The sequence below is a fragment of the Neurospora tetrasperma genome, assembly GCF_000213175.1.
Source record: "Neurospora tetrasperma FGSC 2508 unplaced genomic scaffold NEUTE1scaffold_4, whole genome shotgun sequence".
Lineage (NCBI taxonomy): Eukaryota > Fungi > Ascomycota > Sordariomycetes > Sordariales > Sordariaceae > Neurospora > Neurospora tetrasperma.
The window spans coordinates 3,594,902-3,614,717 of record NW_009799102.1 but is presented as its reverse complement, the minus strand read 5'-3'; the positions used below and the strand labels follow the sequence as shown (position 1 = coordinate 3,614,717).

Below are 19,816 nucleotides of genomic sequence, written 5' to 3'. Positions count from 1 at the left end.
TGACCACATCGGGTCCTGGGGGGAAATGGATGCAAAATTGAAAGTGGAGCCGTCTCAGCTGGGTTCCCCGATTTAACCCCAATTCCCGTCAGGTCCCTCTCAAGCCTCACCACTCTGGGCATTCAACACGCGCCCCTCAATTATCAGCCACTAACCTCAACTGCATCATGCCACACCCAGAACCTCTCCCCTTTTGACTTCACTACATACCTACGAATGGGACCCAATGAGATGATGTGAAACCTTCGTGATGGCCGGTGCAGTAGTGATGGTGCCTCCCGGGGAATTCATCTCTCAGCTCCCCCGCCTCATCGGGCCCGTCAGGCGTCAGGCGGCCGGCCCGTGTCCAAAGAAAGAAGTGGGATCGATGAGGTGACCCAGAGATATGGTTCAGCGCGGATTACACAACGTCGGCGACGTCGGGTGCAATCACCGCCAATGATCCCTTCTTGCGAGCTTTTCCATATCCCCTTTTGTCGATTTTTCTTTTGTTTCAATCCCCAAACGACATACATACGTACGATATGAGGCTGGTAGTGTACATGGCTTGGTGATCATGCTGACTGGCCGAACAGAAGCGGTTTAGATTGTTTCTGTCTGTCACTGTGACGAAGTTGATATTCTCTCCGTCATTGTCAGGGGTTGCAGTGAGGTATCACCCTCTTTTGGGATTATTTTTGGTGATTTTGAACCACCACTCCTCCTGCACCGCGGCCATTCCCGGTTCACACCACCCATTGCATCAATCAGCGGGCAGCTAGCTCGCCTTGCTTTCACCACCCAAAACGTCGCAAGAGGTTCCCAAATTGAGGCCCTTTTTTTTTGAGATTTGACAAGGCGCGCCCGATCCGACCCAGGACTGCGGACCTGGGTCTGCGAGAAGGGATGTTCCCGGGATCGGACTGATACGCCCAGACGCCGTATGGGGGCATCACATCTCGGACATATCTTTCTCCAGCTTCACGTCCTCGTGAACCTAGTGTAGCAACCTCCATTTCTCCACTGGATATTGTAAATACTGTGGCGCATTGCGCATAGCCAAGCATTGTTAATTTGGGCTTGAGAATCCTGTGAGGAGGCTTTGACAGCTTGGTTGTTGACATTGACTTGTACCCCCTTATCCGATCCTGAATCTGACCCTGTGGATTCGTAACGGAACGCAACAGCCGCCCCCGGAGCCTCAAACCCTCGGACTTGAGAGTCTCTGATACGTACGACGGCAATGCCCGAACACATCTCTCTCCGAGTCTGGCATTGACATTGACACTGAATGTGTAGATGGCACACCTCAGCTACTCCTTGCCCTGGCATTACACTACACTAGCCCCGCATTCAATCGACGAGCTAAATGCGCTCTAGCACGCAGTGTAAAGCCTTGATAGGCCCGGGGAATGGACGGAATGAACGGAACTGGGGCGGAATTCATTCATGGTGTTTTTGAATCACGAGGACATTGTCGAATGGTAGGTAACGTCTTGAGACTAGCAGCAGCAGCACTTAGCCGGGGCAGACCAGCCAGCAGCACCTGAGACGACCAGAGACTCTGCACCATGCTCCATTTGCTCCAAGACCAGGTCGAAAAAAGTCTAGGCTGGCCTTTAGAGCATGCATTAGCGGGCTCCATAGTCCTTTGGAGGTTTTGTTTGGTCTCATCCCGCTGTTTTCTTGTCTCTGTCTGTTGTCGGTTATCGGTTACGACTGATGCCATCTGACGATGATCCGATGGATGGCATGGTATGTTATTCGTGTTGGTATCAAGCCTGGTCAATTCATCGTCATTACCTTTTCTTCTTCTTCTTTTTTTTTTTTTTCTCCATCGTCCTGGGAAGCCCTGCCCCGGGTGGCTAGGGACACTAAAGGTGGACAACGATGGACGACCGGGTGTTACCCGACGGGATCTCCTGCTCAAAGTCGTGGGGCTTTTTCGTGGTCGCCGAATGACAATGACAACGAAATATCGTGGACTCCGGCTCCGGTCGCCGGTTCCAGGCCGGGCAATGGAGGATGGCTGGCTTTTCATGTCGTGAAGCTCAACTTGGGCATATGATCTGCGCCCTCGTTTTAACGTAGGGGTCAATCTGAGGCTTCAGTTGTTGTCACTGCTCTTACGTATCCCCCGTGGTAACCATAGAGGTTCTTGCGAGCTGGACGGACAGCTGGATCGGAGTTCTGAGTGGTGGGTGGGGGTCCACATGGTGTCGTTTCGTTCAATTCGGGGTTCGGGAATGGCTGCACCCGACTGCACTGCACTGATCGATGCAGGCACAAAGCACGGAGCACAAAAAGCACAGGGCACCTATTTCGTGGTGTGTCTTACCAGGTACACACTACAGAGAGGTAACAGCACTGGGCAACGGTTCAAGCTCCCCTCACGCACAGACCTTTTGTTCGAACGGGCCATCCCACGGCAATCCTCTGATCGCTGGTTGTGTTAACGTCGGGTCGGCGTTGACTTTAACATTGCAGGAGTCAAATCAAGCAAGCAAGCAAACAAACAAACGACCGGATAATTTTGTTAATCAATCAATCAATCAATCAAGGTAGCGCATCCATCCGTCCACCCGTCCCGGGCCGCAGCGAACATTAAAGATCGAACGGGCCTTACCTGCCGTACCTTACCTCTCTCTACCTTTCCACAACGTGATATGACCTAATGACATGGGATGGAAGCTCAGGTACCGTACCGCGCCCCGTGCCTATGGTAGAGAGGTAGGTAGGTACGTAAGTTGTTACGACAGTCGACGACGACGACCGGTCCGGCTACCGGCCCGCCAGCAGCATCAGCACCTGGCTGGCTGGCACCTCGCTACCTCTACCTTCGTTAGAATACCTACGCTACCCCGGAATTAGCTCCGCTGATGGTGTGGTTCGCTGTAATTAATCTCCATCCTCTTTTGTTCGCGCGGGTCGGGCGCAACGCTTCAATTTTAGTAATAAACGGTTCGATTCTCATAAAACTGTGAATGAACAAACGAACGAACGAACGGGTCCCGGAAAGTCCGTCCGCTCGCTTGCCATTCTTAGAAGAGAAGCGAGAAATCACAGACAGCTTTTTTGAAATGTGTGTGTGTGTGTGTCTGTGTGGGTGGGTGTTCGTTTTGAAAGAAAGGCAAAAAAAGTGATAATGAGTGATGCATGGTTAAGTTCCCGCGTTTTGGGCTTGACATATGCTGCCACGTATGTAACATACATAGGTGCACGCACGCACCCACGCACGCACGTCAACAAAGAAGGGGGAGAGAAAAGAAAAAAAGAAAAAAAAGGGAAGAAAATAGTGATAGATGCAAGTTGCAAGTGTCAATAACTGCGCGGCAGGCAGTCGTGATTCAGATCCGCCACACCACACACAATGTAATAAGTTCGTTCGTTCGTTCGCGTGTGTGTCATTATCTTTGTATGAGACAAACAGATCGGGAACGTGCATTCTCGAGGTCGCCGTTCACACCTTCTACTTCTCTGTCCCCGTCGCCCAAGCCTTTGCCACAGTCAACAAGGTGATTTTCTTTTTCTTTTCTTTTCTTTCCTTTCTTTTTTTGCGTTCGTATATCGAACGTAGGACAAGCTTATCCGGATGTGCTCAAGTGCGGCTGAAAATATTCACGAAAGGCAAAAAGTCCACGTTGATTATTGAGAGAGAAATCTCAAATGTTCCATTTGCTGTGGTATGATGTATAGACCAAGCTTTTCTTTCGCTAATCTATATAACTACTTTAATTATCCATCCTCCGACTGTATCTTTATACATGAGTGAGATCCGATATAAGGGGTGCAGGGAGGGGATTGACTAAACAAAAGACGAGAGGGGGTATCTTGTATAACCTGGATCCAGCCAAGCGAACACTGACTGCCCTTTTCATGGCTGGAGATACCAAGGGAAACTGATGCCCCAAAATGTGTATCCTCCAAAATAATGCCAGATGGTGTACAGTGGTGATGTGACGATGATGATGGTGTGATGTGACATGAAAAGGAAATAGGGGCCATGATGCGCTGTGCGGGTAATGATGGCTGTCTCCGCGAGGAGATCCATCCCGATGTGGTAGTACATCCCATAACAAGGTGGGAAAATACAAGAAAATACAGAAAGTCTAGATGCAATGAAAAGCAGTTTTTCCCAGCCACCCAAGTCTTTTTCCCAATCCAACCCAGGACAAAAGAGAAAAGAAAAACCAAAATGCTGTAATGTCGGTCGCCCATCATTCTTGGTTGGCATGCCCGTCCCTGAGCCCATGCTCAAGTGCCGTTCCCGCTGTGGTGATTCGGCGAATTATGAGATCGGATCGTGTTCCGGCTGGGTTTGGGAGGGCGTGATCAAGTTGGTGGTCGAATGTGTTCGGGAGAGAAGCTGGTAGGTTGCGCGCTGCTTCTTTCCGTCGCGATCCGCGCAAAACAGGTTTGGTGTGAAAAATGACAAGTGACTACCCCAAGAGCGACTCGAGTATTGCTCCATTAAAGCCCAACAAAAAGAAAAATGCAACCAAGCCCCTCTCTATGTGTAAACGCCGTGCACCAGGTGTAAAAAGCAAAACTCAGTGTGAAAAGGTAGAGTCAGCCGCCCGGAATGAACCACCCGCTTGTTGTCTTGTTCTCCTCCATGTTATTAAAAGGCGTACTCCGAATTAGAATTAATCGCCCGAGAATGAGATCGCAGAGGTTGTTGACTAAAATGTGGTAGAGGTCGATAAAAGAGGGCGAGGGCGAGATTAAAACCGATTATAGTATAGTAGTCGAAAAGAGAAGTCGCAAAAACGAAGAGGTGCATGGTGCTGCTGGTTCAAGATCGCCGCTATGTTTTGGTTGTTGATTGTCGTCCCAATGTCGATTCAGGAATGAGAACATGGCCAAAATGTCGAGCGCCGCTGTTTCGCTGCATTCCGCACGGTATCTTGTCGTGACAATGATCCGCGCTGCAGTGAATCAAGGGATGAACAGGCACGCATCAGGTCCCGATAATGATCGAGGGCCCTTTACCTCCGGCTGGGCTTGGGCGGCTGTGGGGGCTTGGGGACACCGGTGGTATCGTAGGCGCCACGGCCGAAGTTGAAGACAGACTGAGACTCCCTGGTGATCATTTTGGCGGTTCTGAAGGTTGTATTAAAATGTCGCAGGAGCTGTAGCACCGTGAAGACACCTTGGTTAGCCATGTGTCCGACCCGGCATCTGGAGTGTTGCGCGTCATGACTCACAATTGAGACGCCAAAGTGTAATCGGCGAGAATTAGGATTCGATAAAGTGTCGTCAACAAGTGCGTAAGCTTTGTGTTTTTGTTGTGTTGATGGTTGTTGTTGTTCTTGTGGTGTTGTTCGGTATGCTTCCCGTTTCGGAAGTCTTTCGTGATATTCGAAATAGGAAAGGAACTCTTTGGAGCTGGCAGTCGTGCAGTAGTGTGGATCTGAAATAGACAAGTAAGGCAGTATTAAACCTGTTGTTTATTCACAACACAGGAGAAGAATTAGGATCCGAAGATGGTTGAGAAGCTGTGATGGGGATTCCAAGAAAAGAGGTCTGAACGGGGAAGGGGATCTCTCGGTCTTATAACATGAGGATTACTGGAACTGGAACGAGGCAATGTCAAAATGGAAGTCAAGGGGGTGACCACCTTATTTTCCCTACCTTGTCGTTGGCATCAATTGTCTCTTGGACCACACCCCGGTTCCCAGTCCGTCCCAATCCCAAAGACAACCACACCAGACACGACAGGGCAGCCGGGGGACCCAGCCAAAGGAGCCCGGTACCTTGTCTGGTGTGTGTCTTTGCGTGCAAGCTCCGTTTTACGAGACGAACTGGACAACGCCTGAGGTACGTGTAGCTCACCTGTACCCATGTACCTCTGTCGTTTGGGGCCAGCTTGGACGGACCCATCTCCTTTTGCCGGGAGATTTCCATTTTCAGGCCCATTTCAGGACCCAGCGGATGGCCTCGGTGGATTTCAGCGGGCCGGGGTGCTCCCTGTCCTATCCACCAGTTCTCCCACACGTCTCGAAAAACGGAGGAACGGAGCTTGCGTGGGCGCGGCAGGTTGCTGGCGTTGTCGCAGTGGTCAGAGAAGTAGCTGGTACGAGTGAGCGAGAAAACGGAATGATGAGGTGAGCAGATTGGCACACTCTGGCACTGTGCCCCTCCAGAACGGTATCACGGTACCCGAGGCACCCTCAGCACGGACGCCCGAGAGATCCAGCGACACAGCGAGCGAGCCAGTCCTCCGGGCGAGAAGAGCCACGATGTTATTGTCGAAGGTCGACTGCCTGCCTGTCCTGCCATGGCTGCCATCCACCCGTCGCGGAATCGCCTGCCGGTGCCATGTGAGGCCAGCCAGTGTCTGTCTGGGCTGTCAGGCAAGTGTCAAACTGTCAGAGCTTGGGGCCTTCCTAAAACTGATTTGATGGCCTCAGACGTGCGTACGGAGGGTGCCATTCCAGATAGACATTGGGCAATCAGATTGCTGCTGGCTGGCAAAGACTTGAGAGGGTTCTCTTGATTGCGTACGCAGTGCAGCGCAGGCGTGCAGTGCAGCTCAGCGGTCTGACTGATGACAGTCAGTGAGCCAGCCTACGCTTTGCAGACTTTTTTTTTTTTTCCTGTCTTTGAATGTTACATTTGCCATGGGATCCGGCCTTGCATCTTGTCATGTCTTGTCCTTTCTTGTTGTGGTGAGGCTGGTGCTGATGCTGTTTGTTGGGTCTCTGAGATATTGTGGATTGGCAGGCACCTACCACAAGCGGGAACGACCGCAGAAAACAGGGGTCGTCGCACTTGGTGATTGACGTCGGCGACGACGAGATGCCCAGACATCACAATCACCACCACCACCACCACCACAGGAAATTCCCCGTCGTGTCGTCGGAAAAGCAATGATTGATTCGAATGTATTGCGCCGCAAATAGATAAATGGGGTTTGTTCCTGCGTAATCGTGACGCAAAGGTGCGCCAGCGCCAGTTTGGAGTGTGTCCGTTCCTTCATTCGTTCAGTGATGCGTAGGTTGCTTTTTTGTTTGTTTCGGGATGAAGGGTCCCAGGACCCGTCGTGATGTAAAACAGAAGAAAAAGTAAGAAGTGGAAGGCCAGCAAGGAGGAGGGGCAGAGGTACGGACAATGAGAGGTTGCAGCCCGCAGTGGCCGCATTGCCCGCCCGCCCGCCCGCCTACCTACAATCACGGGCATCCGAACCCGATGCAGTGGGCGATGAACGGTGCCGTGAACGCCCACTTGTTTTCCGGATGTTTCATCCTTCCCTTCGGATTGGCCATGAGGCTGGAAAATGAAGGCCGCGAACAAACAACAAAAGTGAACACACACTTGGCAGCCGCACTTGCAAAATTATCGCGGAAATCAAGTCGGTTTGATGCCACTGCACTGCAGCCTCGTCATCACTGCGTCGAGAGAGGACGGAGGCAGGAGCATTGGGTCATTCATGGCCGTCACTTTGCTTGCCCTGCACTCGGGCCCGGGACGGAAGGGACACGGCCGGCAACTGAAGCACATCCACCCTTTCCTTTCGCGCCTTCCGCTTCACAAACTAAACTGAATGGACTCGGTCGCAAAGGAGGAAGGAAGCCACAATCAAGTAGTAGTAACTAATTTCAAAGGCAGCAACAATCAAACGAACAAAGGTCAGGTCCGTGTTCCTTCCAGTCTTGTACCGTGGTACGGGAAATCTCTTCACATCAATTTCAGTTCTTGGGCGGGAATCACAAGAACTGAAGTTGAGGAGGGCTTCCATTTCCACAATTCGAGTGCAATGACACCTCACCACGCTCCCTCGCTCGATCTAGGAACCGGACCATGCATCTTCAACATGTACCACTGGCCCATCATGAAATATTCACGACCCTGAAAATCGGGTTCTCCATCAAATGACGACCCTTCTCATCGTGTCAAATGGTGACATTCGATCGGCCCTCGATCGGCCCTCTCCCGTCTCTTAGGTTGTCTCTCGTCTTCCATCCGTCATCCACTCTTCCGTTACAAACTTCGGCCTCTTCGTAGCCACTCCAGTCTCTCTGCATCACCACCTTATTCCCGCAGCCTACCTCCAGTCCGTGTGTGCTTGACCAGACAAGACAGGACAGGACAAAACAAGACTACCTTGGACTCTGCAGTAGGGCTGCAGCCTTTTTGGAGCCTCTTTGTTTCTCACTCCTCTTTACAGCTCCAGCTTTTCTCCGGATCGGCCTCGATGGAGAAGGAGGGGGCAGACTGTCCGGGAAAACGGAGAACCATAAAGTCCATATCAGGGACGGTCCGAAACGCGAGTTGCTCCTCTGAGCGACTTCTGACAGGCCCAGCCTCCAGTTTCATCTTTTTTGCAGTCCTCTTGCCGTCTTGACGTTGGCCGGCTCCCAATCCGGATTCGATGAACACAACACCCATGAAGGATTTTCTGAGGGTTTTATCAGAATCTGCACTGGCAGTCTTTAACGCTGCGATAAGCCACACGCCACACCCACCACACCGCGCCCAAAAGCCAAGCAGATACATATGTACAAATGGCAAACTTACAAACGCTCATGCGCAGTTCGCCGGATGACAGGAACAAAAGATCATCTCGATTTGTCCGGCTTCTCTGCGTGCCGGATTTATATGTCCTACAATGGGAACAAGACAGCCCGACAGGACCGGCGCTGACTGATGATGGATGATATGGCTGCGCCTTGTTCTAAAATCCGACACGCTCATCCCGCCGCCACAGCCATTTTCACCACCGCCATTGACGACAGGACCGACTCAAGCTATTCTCTTCCAAAACGGTCGTCATGATTGGAGAGAAAAAGAATTTCACCCCTGGAACCTCGACAAACTTTTTTTTCTCCGGTTTTCAATTGAACCAACCCCGAGTTCGCATCATCAACATGTGCAGAGAAGTGCGGCATGCCGCTGCACTCTTGACGCAGAGTTTACACACACTCTCTCAGGGCATTGGACAGTGGCATCGTGTCTGCCATTACAGGCCACAAGGTACCCCCGAGATATGTACCCAAAAAAACATGTTACGATGGCTGGGGGTTTCCGGGTGCGGTGCCCTTGGTTCCTTTCGGCTCGCACCGCACACTCAGCAGCTTCTCAGCAAGAAAAACAAAGGTCGGCATTTTTCGTCATTTTTTTTGAGGTCATCTTCTCACATTCACCCACATTCACGAGCGGCGGACATGTTTCGTTGGTGGACATGCAAGTTGCAGTGCATCTTGCAAGTGTCGGTTTCAGACTTGCCTGGACCCGCCGTTAGTGCTAGCCCTTACCCCGTACTAACCACGAACTACCCGTAGACTACGGCCTAGCCTGGGGAGCTACTGCGGCCTAGTCTTGTCTAGCTGCTACGGGGGTGGACACTGGTACGATACGGCGGCGTTGCAGTTCGACAACATCATCACCAGTCTGCCAATTGCCTTATCTGGACATCCGAGTCCCACAGCTTGGCCCATTCCCGCCCGTTGAGTTTCTCCATGGCCGGCGGCCACATGCCCAGCCCGGAATTTGTCCCTGCCATCTCGTCGTACTTCGTCGCATCTCGGAACCAAAGGAGCGTGGGCAGCAACGCCGGGCCATTGGGGAATCCAAGAAGCTCTGCGGACGACCAGGAGCCCCCCCCGGACTCTGCATACGCGGCATCCTTCCTAGGGCAGGTGAGAGACAAGGGTTGGGTGGACGCCAGACCACTTAGTATACCAGACTGGCAAGTACCGGGGATGTTGCTGGTGCGCCGGCCTTCCTCTGTTCGGTGATGGTTCGGTGCTTGTTGGGCTTCGTGGCACTGCATCAGATATCCAGCTAATAATAGGCCCACTCTGCGATAGCGAGGTGAAGCTGCTGGTCGCCCTTGGTGTTGGCTAACTCTGGTCCACGTTTTCCCCTCGTCCACACGACCACGGTATGTAGCCAGACCAGACCCTGATGACCTCTTCTGCACTTGGCTCAGATCGGTCTTCTCTCCGTCTGCATTGCCGTCCGTCCAGTGGCCACGGCCTCGCACTCTTGGACACCCGCAGTCCACTACCGTGGTGGCCTGTAGATACTTAGGCCTGCCCACCTATGGACAGCATCTCCAAAGCGTCCCCATCGGCATCCAGCCTCCTCCTTCTCATTCGGCCGTAGGCGGAACGTTTGGTCAAGGCCAGCGAGTCTCTCCGGTTCCGCCCTGGATAGTCTCCAGTCCACAAAACAACCAAGCCCAGCGAGCTATCGAAATTCCATCGAAATCCATAGAGATGGGTCAGAGTTGCCCGAGACAGGCCACAGAGTTCTCGCTCTGGGAATAGATCATCACCACCAGAATCCACCGCAAAATGGCTCGAAAACATGAGCATCTTGGCCAAGAACCAAGCTTGTTGCCGGTTGCAGCTTCGCGACCCCGGACGTGGCGGACTTTCTGCAGTCCTGGGGTCGTAACCTGAAGATAGTCAGGCTGCTATGACGCTGCCGACACCCTGCAAACGGCAGATCTGGACTTGAACCACAGCGAAAGTGCTCCAGGTCGTGGTGTGCCTGCATCGTACAACGAGAGTCGCTCCTCAGAAACGGCCGTCCGATGTTCTGATAGGCACGCCGAGCGTAGCTGCCCCGGCCCCGGATCGTGCCGTCCAATCTGCGCGAGTTTCGCTCTGCACTATGCTCCGAGTTTCGCTCGCCCCAGCCACCGCGCCTTCGTACCGTTCGTCAGAGGTCCGGAACGGTTACCCGGGTAAAAATCTCGTTCACCAGAGGCTGTCACTTGATGACTCAGCCTTGGTTTCATAGGTGGGCATGCTGTGAGCTGTCAGTCCCAAGTTGCTGCAGGCCAAAGGAAAGGTCGGCAATAGTAGTGTTCGGGGCCAAGGTGGGAGAAATCTGAACCTTCATCTACCACAGTGTGTCAGTCTTTACAACCGCATCAAAAACATAAACAACACGCTTCTGGATTGTTTATAATGCCTCTGCGTGGTTGAAGCATGACGCCAGCGCGGTCCGAACAGAAGGCATATGTTGAAAACATCTGTTAGTGTGAATGTGCTGGTTAACAGCAGGGCATATGAAAGCGATCTCAGGGTCGTTGGGCCACTTTGTGAGGCCACACTGTGTCCACCCAGCTGCCCGGATTGTATCCGAAGCGTTGCTGCCGGTATCATGTGGCAGCCGCTCCGTTTTCAGGACTAAGGCCAAGGCATTCTTCACACCTCTGGAGGTATGTTGTTACAATTAACCTTCACTGGCGCGTCGATTCACACGTTATCACCACCCGGACAGTCGCAGCGGGTACTACGTAGACATATTGATGAAGCTCTTCGAAACGCAGGGACACTGATGAATCCATCTTGTTAAGCACTTGAATATGACAAGAAGCCAAGGATCGTCGCTAATCTGATCTCTTGAGCAGACTAAACACAAAGTGACGATGGTGCTAATACGGTTTCAGCATGGCAGCGATGCGGCGATCTGTGCAAACAAGGGCTGCTGGACCACACATTCAGCAGTGCTAAGCCGTCAGAGCACAAAAGAGGAATGGCCTCGATCTGCAACCAGTTCACCGTCCCCACCGTGACCAGTAATTGCTCGGTCAACATGGCAAAACGCACATTGAAACCAGCCAGTCTGCCGCTTCCAAGCGGTGCTGCCCAACAGCCGACGAGACGAGCTGGATGCAATGCGACGCAGTTACTCGCAAGGTGAGAGACAACGAACCAGTCGCCGTCAAGATGGCAAAAACAAAGCCCACAGGCTCTAGCTGGCGACGCGAAGCTATCGCGACTTTATCTGCCACAAAACTTGCAGAACTGTACATACAGTAGCGCCCAGCCAACAACGCGGTCGTTGCAGGGTCCAGGGTCTTCAAGCATTTTCCCGCATGATAGGCAACAACATCCGGAGACGGTACCCCCATAAGACCTTGTTGCAGGAACAACACGGCCTGCGTAGGAAGCGCGGTTTGCGCGTTTGTCTTCAAGAAAACAAGTCAAGAGCTGAAAGACGACCTGTTGGATGAAAACTCTGCCAGTCGTTATTCTTGCACGTCCTCATCGTTGGACGGATCAACGAAACCGCAGTAAAACTCGGATGCCGTACGACAGCGGAACATACCTAACGAGGAACACCTGCTCGGGTAGCTGACTATATCACAGCTCTCGCCTAACACCGTACCTCCTCCTCGTGACGAACTCTCGGTGCGCATGCAAATGAGTTTGTTCCGAAGACACACGCCCGTCTACCCCAGGTTTCCGAGACAGCAACCCAAGCACAAATGTAACATGGTGGACAATTGCTACGGGTCTTCGCCTTTCAGGTTAATATACCCACGCCCGACATGCCGCGTTGCGGGAACTGACAGCCACACGACAACCCGACCGAGCGGGGTGCCCTCTCGGGGTTATCCAGTTAAGTACGTATGGGATTTGCGCTGAATACGAATGATTGCCTGTCTGGAGTCTGACCTGAAGCTCGCGGTGTCTCGGAAGAGGCTGGATACCAATTGTGGACTTGACAGCACTCAGCCCTGGGTATGTATCGTGGACTCTCTTTATCTTACTTGCATTTTGGTAGCTACGTACTCGACTAATGATTACGCACAGATTCACGTCCGCTCTTGCGCAGCAGGAGATGACGGACATGCAGTAAGCCTCATGCTTGAGCAGGCAGCGGCAGTTCACTTGCCTCCCGCGTTGGCCTCAGTACTGTAATCTACCTACGGTACCGGTACTTTGCAGACCATGAGCTACAGTATACCTTGTCGAATAGCATTGCATCTAGCCCGATGCTGCAGTCGAATACTTCCAGAAGGCCATGTTCCGTGGTATTGGGTTGCCTTACCAGCACGTGGATCCAAATAATCGCCCTCCGATGACATACACTATCCTGGCTGCGTAGGTATTCCAGGAAGTTGGATAGGTGGATGGAAAAGGCCCGAGTACTATTTTTCCACGACCACGCCGCCTCAGCTTCCTACAGCCCACCGAATGGGACTGTCCGCCCGCCAGCCTAACATGCGTCGCGGGTAACACGGGGATGATCAAGTCACTTTGGCTGGCCACAACGACGCTGCGCCAAGTGAAATAACGGAGCGACGGAGCATACAGCGCAATGCCACGGTCGCCTACGACTACAACTTGAGACATTGGAGCGAACACAGGCAAGGCTACCACCACTTGTCAAAGTTCAGCAAGGGTGGGGGGAACACAATTGTGTTGCCAGTTCGTCGTATCCTAAGCAATCCATTTTCTTTGTTTTATGGCGATATGGCTATCAGACCTGGAAATAGGTGCTGTTGTGTGATGCAATACACTTTCGGGGGTTGCAAGGTCCCGGGTGTTGTGCGTCGTGGGACCTCTATGAATCCCCACGCTTTTGCCCGAGGTTCCCTCGAAGTTATCGAACATCTGGAACTGACATCATGCAGGGCCGCGCTCAGCAACAGTTTCGAGGGCGACTTCAGAAAAGATATGCTTTGGAGGGAGGAAGCCATCCTGTTTCCAGCCCCCCACTGCATCATCGTGGGCTTTGCTGTGATGCGCTACTTACTGACCATGACCATTCACGGCACTGACGGAACAACACCGTCGCTGAATGAAGTCCATGGACATATGGCTTGGAGGGGGCCAAAACACGAAAGGAGTACCCCCAAGATTACTACTTACTTAACTTTGTAGCTACATCACTGCTGCATTTAGTTGCAGATACCGACGAAACAGCACAAAAACCACATGGTCCTTCCAACCGTACCCCTCCCTCGATCTCGACGCCTATTCGCCGAGACGCCATGGGGTTAATTTTCCTGGCAGAAATAGCCCCGCAAGAAGAAACCTAACCCAGAAGAATCACACATCCGCACGTTCTCATCAACGCAAATTGCCAATTTATTTTACACTTATATTCTGAGTGTTCATCAGCATAGTCACCTTTTTCAAAGGATAGATGGAGTTTGCGGTTAGGGACGATCCGACGCAAACACGCAAGTCTAGGCAGACAAATGCGGCGGCAAAACGATGCACAAGTGGAAAGGCGACGGCGGCACCACGGATCAGTCTCCAGGATGACATACATTCAGAAGGCCGAAGCGACAACCCGGGGAACGGATCCGGTCCACCTATCCTCAATGTTGCATACCGTGTATGCTGAGCCTCATCATGCTTGACCACTGCGATGCTGCACCTGGAGATCCGTTTGAACCGGACAGTATTTCTGAAGCGAAATAGAACCGGACAATACGGAGTGCCTTCGTTGTGGCAGCCTAGGTAAGTAATGTTTTGGCCCCTCCGTGCTGAGACTGCTGAGTTGAACGGAAAGGCTGAGAAGTTGTGAGACATTGCAAACACAGAACGGTGGCTAGTCATGTACTGTGTACTTGGTTCTGTCCCCTCTGAGACGGTCATCCGTAAACGTCTCAGATCCCACCGTCCCGCGACTTGTACCTGGCCTGGCTGAGCTCAGCCACGGGGAGAGGCCAACCAAGGTACCGATATACAACAGAAAAGGTGCCAGCCCTCCGTCATGGTTCAACCTGGGAACCCGGTCTTGGTACCTTGCAGCGGTAACAAAAAGGGAACAGGCCGTGCTACGAAACGGCAAGCTCGCATGCACACACGCACGCCCCCGGGGCACCGAGTGAGCGGAACGGAAGTGCCTTTTCTACACCTTGCAAGGGTCGTAAATGTGTTCCTGCATTAGCGTTCCCTCAACCCTCCTCGTCGTGAACATGGGTAAAGTTTGGTACCCGACAAAGCACAATGACGAGCGGATCGCCGGCCGCTCACACTACACAGCACACACTCCCATTTTACGCAATCAATGTCGGGTCCGGCACGCTGACTGAGCCCCATTAGCCCAGCTGGCTGGAAGCCTTTGGAGTAGCCCTTGGATCAGGTTTTGCTTGCTCTCCTGAAACACGCACGAAGGGGGCAAATTGTGATGACGGCTGCTTGATTGATTGCTACAGCGGAAAGCGTTTTGTTTTCATGCTTGATCGTCGAAAAACTTGGCCGTCACTGTTGCCCTTTCTCATCAATCAATCACCATGCAAACTGCATCACACGTGGATGAGTCACAGACCATTATTACCCAAACACCCAACGCGATGGGTTCAGGGCCGCGACGGCTCGGGCCAGTCAAAGGCTTAGTCGGTCGCTTCACTTTTCGTTTGGAGTATTCCTTTCATGCTTTTGCATTCCCTGCACAAAACGGAGGGTTTTATCAGCCCATCTACTCCGGACCCAAAACCTAGTGATTCATTTCAAGCATAAGGTGACGAGTGAAACGAACATTGAGGCGAGTCATTTGCATTGGGTGCGCCAAGTGGCATTGGATACAGACAGACAGACAGACAAAATGTGACGAATCTCCCCGTTGGTGCTAGGGCAGCAGGGCAAATAGCGCATCGATGATCGTCACTCGGCTCCCGCGCCCCGGGCGGTTAGTTGCCAATGGGAAGTCCATCCGTGCATGACCCTGGGTGCCTGGCTCAGCTATTATGCAGTAGTGACCGCGGAGAAAAAAAACCGAAAACAAAAGAAGAAAAGAAGACAGCGGCCTGATGATCTGGGCCCCCAAGTTTTCTTTTTCCGGGGATGCATTCGCCTTGGATCATGTGACTTCTGTTGGCTTCATCACGGACTTTTCCTTTGATGATGATCTTATCGTTGTTGGTCTTGTGGTGTTGGTCATGCACTCTCCTGATAGGTCACTAAGTGTTTAGACCGTGACATGCCCCCTGAACATCACGTTGAATGTCAGCTCGAGCGGAAGTCCCTCGAGAAATAAGCTGTGACATTCATGCTGTTAAGGATCACGTATAAGCCATGTGTCTTTCAGAGGGCTGATGGGTATCGATACAGCATCAGGTTTGTCAACAAACATGAAGGCCCCGAGTACACTTGCTGGCGGTCAATGTCAACTTCAACGTTGTATTCAGAAGGAAAGGTCTGCCCTGCCTCACACCTACGGATCGTACATAAGATCGGATGAATGTGAGACGACATGATCTCCGAATCTCAGGTGTTGCCATATTCTGGGGAAGAGAGACACTCATAATCTAAAAAGAGCAGTCGAGCGGACGTAACGGCAAACCTATACAGCTGGATCAACCGGGAATTACTCTGTGCACAAATTGCCCTACCTATGCTAGGTTGAGCGTCGCAATTACGGGTTTGTATTCCCTTCGCCAGTGAGTCAAGCAGGCGATGGTGCACGACATCGGTAGGTTTTACGTCGTGTCTTCCCTCATGCGTATGTTGACCAGTCATTTTATGACCCAAGTTTGATCTTCACCACTTTGTCCAACGACAAGCGGATGGGGCTATCATCAAGAGAGAAGCTGACTGATAGTCTTCTTGAATGACTTAGGTATACGGACATAAAGAATAGAGTATCCAAGACAGCCATTCTCCAAATGAGTTGGCCCGTTGCCGAAATGGCGTGCCTTGTTTCCATCTATTCTGTCTCAGACTTGCAACGATTTGCAACGACTTACAAGTGACTGAGACAAGCATAGCCGAACCGCAGCTGTCTTCATAAATAACTGACAGATGGCCAGAACGCCGCATCACCCAACTGCTTCAAGCCCCCTCCCCTGTTATTAGCGACGGCAGAAGTAGGAACCGGCGAGACCCCCACGAACCATCAGGTATCAGACACCTCCAGCCGCCAGCCGCCAGCCGCCAGTCACGTCAGTCGTCATGTTAATACGGACTGACTTAGTGACTGACTGACACTTATTAGTTGTCTCTGTGCACCCGCACTCGCCTCACGGGAAAGGCTAACTGACATGATCATGACAGGTGGGTGTGAACTAGGATAAGGAATGGCTGAATCAAAGCCGTTCACCTGCCCTACGTAAACAGATTGTTATGGACTCATGGTAATGGCGGACTTCCACGCCCACACCCACGCAACTCAAATATACCACGCACCATTCATGTCTGATCGGGACGTTCGTTAACACCACTTCATTGACTTACTTACTCAAGTCAGTCAATACCATCGGCCGGCAGTTTGAACAGCTACTATATTCAATTGACATTGAGAGTAACAGAGATCCGTCCGATCAAGCCACCGACGTTTGACTTCAACTTTCACGAGACATTACATATGTTTGAGTCCACGCACGACTCGCGACAGCCAATATGACGGGCTTTGAGAGTTGAAAGGCGACCTACCTAGACCATTGCCGACGTGGCGCACCTCAACTTGACAACGGCCGATAATGCAGTAAGTTGGTGGGATGATTATGTATTTACATGGATGGTAGACGAGACACGGTGCGTGGGAAAAGGACCATACATGCAAGTCGGTTAATTACCTCTATCTCTACTGTTTTCACTTTGAAATACCACACCAAACAACAGACGTTCCCAAATGGTGAACAGTGCGCGTGGTGGCGCTTTAACCGTTGATCGTTTAGAAAGATGAAGCATAGTATGGCATTGCATGGCGTTGCATGGCTATTGGCGATCGTGGTGGCTTGCTGGGAAGGACGAGGCTTGTCAATCACACAGCATTGAAACATTTGCGGCGTCGCCGCCGTACGTGCGTGGCGAATGTCACCTAACCTGTCAACTCAATGGCAACTGGCGTTGATATTGATTGTGTTTGCTTAATGGCCCCCAAGTGACAGATGAAATCAAGTCAACAAACGAGAGGATTGAGTATTGGGGGCGGCCTGAAAGAGAAAGAGGAAAAAGCAAGGACAGAAAGTGAGATGGAAGGGGGATGGAAGCAATCCATCAACACGCCTGATTTTCGTTGTCAATCTTACCATCGATCCTTAAGATGGAACAAAAGTTGATCATCAACACAAAGGTAATGATACAACTCAAGGCATGAAAGAAGCTATGCTGTTTAGTCAGGTCTCTAGGTAGTTATTCCCCTGTCACGGTTAACCATGTGAAAATGACAGTGATCACAACTACCATTGCCAGCATCTTGCAATATCAACACCAACAAAAAAAAAAAACAAGACAACATAATCAAATCCGAAAGACGCAAGAAGGCAGGTACCATCTACTTTCATGTTACAACCGATCAAAACGTTACAACTAACGGATTCCACCACCAACAGGGTGGTTTCAAGTTATACTTAACAATCATCAAACACGGTGCAAACGTTTTACATGTATCAATATACATACATGTATATTGATTGAAACCATTCCCCCAACGGAACATTTGACGGGGGAGAGTCCGTCACCAAACCCTGTCCCCATTTATCCCACCACGCATTTGGGGGCATGTTTTCATATTCCTGACTTGTCAGAAACGGATCAAGGGTTTGTGATAGCTCAGCGTGGTGGGTGGCGTGGAAGTGGAAGTGGGAAGTGGATTAATGACAGTTTCTCCGGGGTCCTGCATTTGCTCCACTCCTTCTCCCGCACCGTTTCTGTCCTTCCAGAAGGCTTTCCCCATCCCCTTCGGACCCGGTCGTTACCGTCCTGGACTACCCTTCCGGTGGATGCGATTCGATGCCCTGTCCGGTCCCCATCAAAAGGATCCTAGTTTTGACGTCAAACTGCGTCTGAAGCTGGCTTTGGCTGGCTTTACATCGGAGGTCCAGGATTCAGTGGGTAATCGGGGGTTAGTCCGGGATCACCGAGCGGGCTTGCTTCAGGCAGTACAGGGCAAGCTTGGGGGCAAGTCCCCATAGGGTTGAAGCACCGGGGTTGAGGATTACCGGCGCCGGAACGGCAAGGGGATAAGGCCCGGGGAAGACAACTGGGGCGTGTTGCATGTTGCGTGAGCCTGGTGAGGCCGGGTGAGGTAATGCCGGTCCCACTTGTCGGACTTACCAGGCAATGGGAGGGAGGCTCGGAACCGGGGCCGGAACATGGGTAAAGTCACGGCGATTTCCTTGTGAATGGATAACATGAGGAAAACAGTACCTGGTGGCCGAATCATGACCGTTTCGCATGTTGACAATAAAAGACTGGCTGGCTGATGTTGATTAGCAAGCACGTTCGGCATGTCCCGACTTCGCGTCGGTTCAGTCTGTCCCTGGTCTTCGCTTCTCAAAAATAAAAACGAAATCTCGTCTTTTCGCCATGAGCTTTCCGACATTGCATGACATTGGGCTTTGGATATCTCACGACATCATGTTCGGTTCAAAATGGAACAATCGAGACCCAAACACCCAGGGCCGGCCGAGGGAGGGGTGACTGCCGCAAACTAATCCCTACGAAACCACACTAGAATAGCCCATGGCAGGGAAAAGAAGAGGGTGTCAATTTGAAAACGTCCTTTTGTTATCAACCTTGCAAAACGGAGCGTGGAGTGTTCCAATTTAAGCAATGAACCCAAAAGGGGAAAGAGGCTAGAATCACGAAGAAGCCAAAGAAGCAAAAGGAGGGTAAGAAGGAAAGTGGAAGCGCAATCGAAGCTGAGAATTAAAAAAAAAAAACCGGGGCCGGCCTTTCCTCCATCCTTGTTCATATTTGCCGGGGAACCAGGTGCCCAAACATGCCCACGGACTCAACCCCCGGTCCAATCTCGCACACGGAGGGAACGGCGATGCCATGCCATGCCACGCCATGCTATGCTATGCTATGCTATGCGATTCCATGCCGGCAAACAGAAGCGACCGACAACAATATGACTGGTCAGTGCCCCCGGGAGGGGAAATGACAAGCGAGGAGGCACAGAACTGGCAGCGGGATTCTTTGCTTCTTTGAACCTGACTCCTTCCAGAAGTTTTCCAAAGTTCCAGTCTCTCAGTCAAGGTTCCTGGGAGACTCCGTTTGGGACATCTCGTCTGCTGGGACGTCCTCGTGGCCGGTGGAGTTGCGCGCTAGCACGCCTAGCGACGCTACTGCAGGTACCGACTGATCACTAGCCCTGATGAGGCAGAGATGGGGGGGGGGGGGGGGGGGGG

The 19,816-nt window shown here is 51.8% G+C and overlaps 5 protein-coding genes across 5 annotated transcripts; all 5 read right to left on the bottom strand.

The window, feature by feature from the left end:
• Nucleotides 1-773: 773 nt before the first annotated feature.
• On the bottom strand, nt 774-1,236 carry NEUTE1DRAFT_45216 (uncharacterized protein; the record flags this gene model as incomplete). The annotated part of the gene is made up of 2 exons (XM_009853330.1): nt 774-997; nt 1,020-1,236. The coding sequence occupies 2 exons, from the start codon at nt 1,234-1,236 to the stop codon at nt 774-776; spliced, it is 441 nt and encodes a 146-aa protein (XP_009851632.1).
• A 3,641-nt stretch (nt 1,237-4,877) lies between these two features.
• On the bottom strand, nt 4,878-8,370 carry NEUTE1DRAFT_147503 (uncharacterized protein; the record flags this gene model as incomplete). The annotated part of the gene is made up of 5 exons (XM_009854251.1): nt 4,878-5,111; nt 5,815-6,052; nt 6,105-6,328; nt 6,403-6,526; nt 8,138-8,370. The coding sequence occupies 5 exons, from the start codon at nt 8,368-8,370 to the stop codon at nt 4,968-4,970; spliced, it is 963 nt and encodes a 320-aa protein (XP_009852553.1).
• A 941-nt stretch (nt 8,371-9,311) lies between these two features.
• NEUTE1DRAFT_102263 (uncharacterized protein) lies at nt 9,312-10,485 on the bottom strand (the record flags this gene model as incomplete). The annotated part of the gene is made up of 3 exons (XM_009854250.1): nt 9,312-9,591; nt 9,645-9,748; nt 10,480-10,485. The coding sequence occupies 3 exons, from the start codon at nt 10,483-10,485 to the stop codon at nt 9,312-9,314; spliced, it is 390 nt and encodes a 129-aa protein (XP_009852552.1).
• An 863-nt stretch (nt 10,486-11,348) lies between these two features.
• NEUTE1DRAFT_102262 (uncharacterized protein) lies at nt 11,349-13,489 on the bottom strand (the record flags this gene model as incomplete). The annotated part of the gene is made up of 8 exons (XM_009854249.1): nt 11,349-11,605; nt 11,755-11,908; nt 11,981-12,172; nt 12,399-12,507; nt 12,654-12,679; nt 12,814-12,874; nt 12,918-12,942; nt 13,483-13,489. 8 exons carry the CDS (start codon nt 13,487-13,489, stop codon nt 11,349-11,351), a joined length of 831 nt encoding a protein of 276 aa, XP_009852551.1.
• A 5,037-nt stretch (nt 13,490-18,526) lies between these two features.
• NEUTE1DRAFT_139071 (uncharacterized protein) lies at nt 18,527-18,816 on the bottom strand (the record flags this gene model as incomplete). The annotated part of the gene is made up of 2 exons (XM_009854248.1): nt 18,527-18,663; nt 18,738-18,816. The coding sequence occupies 2 exons, from the start codon at nt 18,814-18,816 to the stop codon at nt 18,527-18,529; spliced, it is 216 nt and encodes a 71-aa protein (XP_009852550.1).
• Between the last annotated feature and the right edge of the window lie 1,000 nt (nt 18,817-19,816).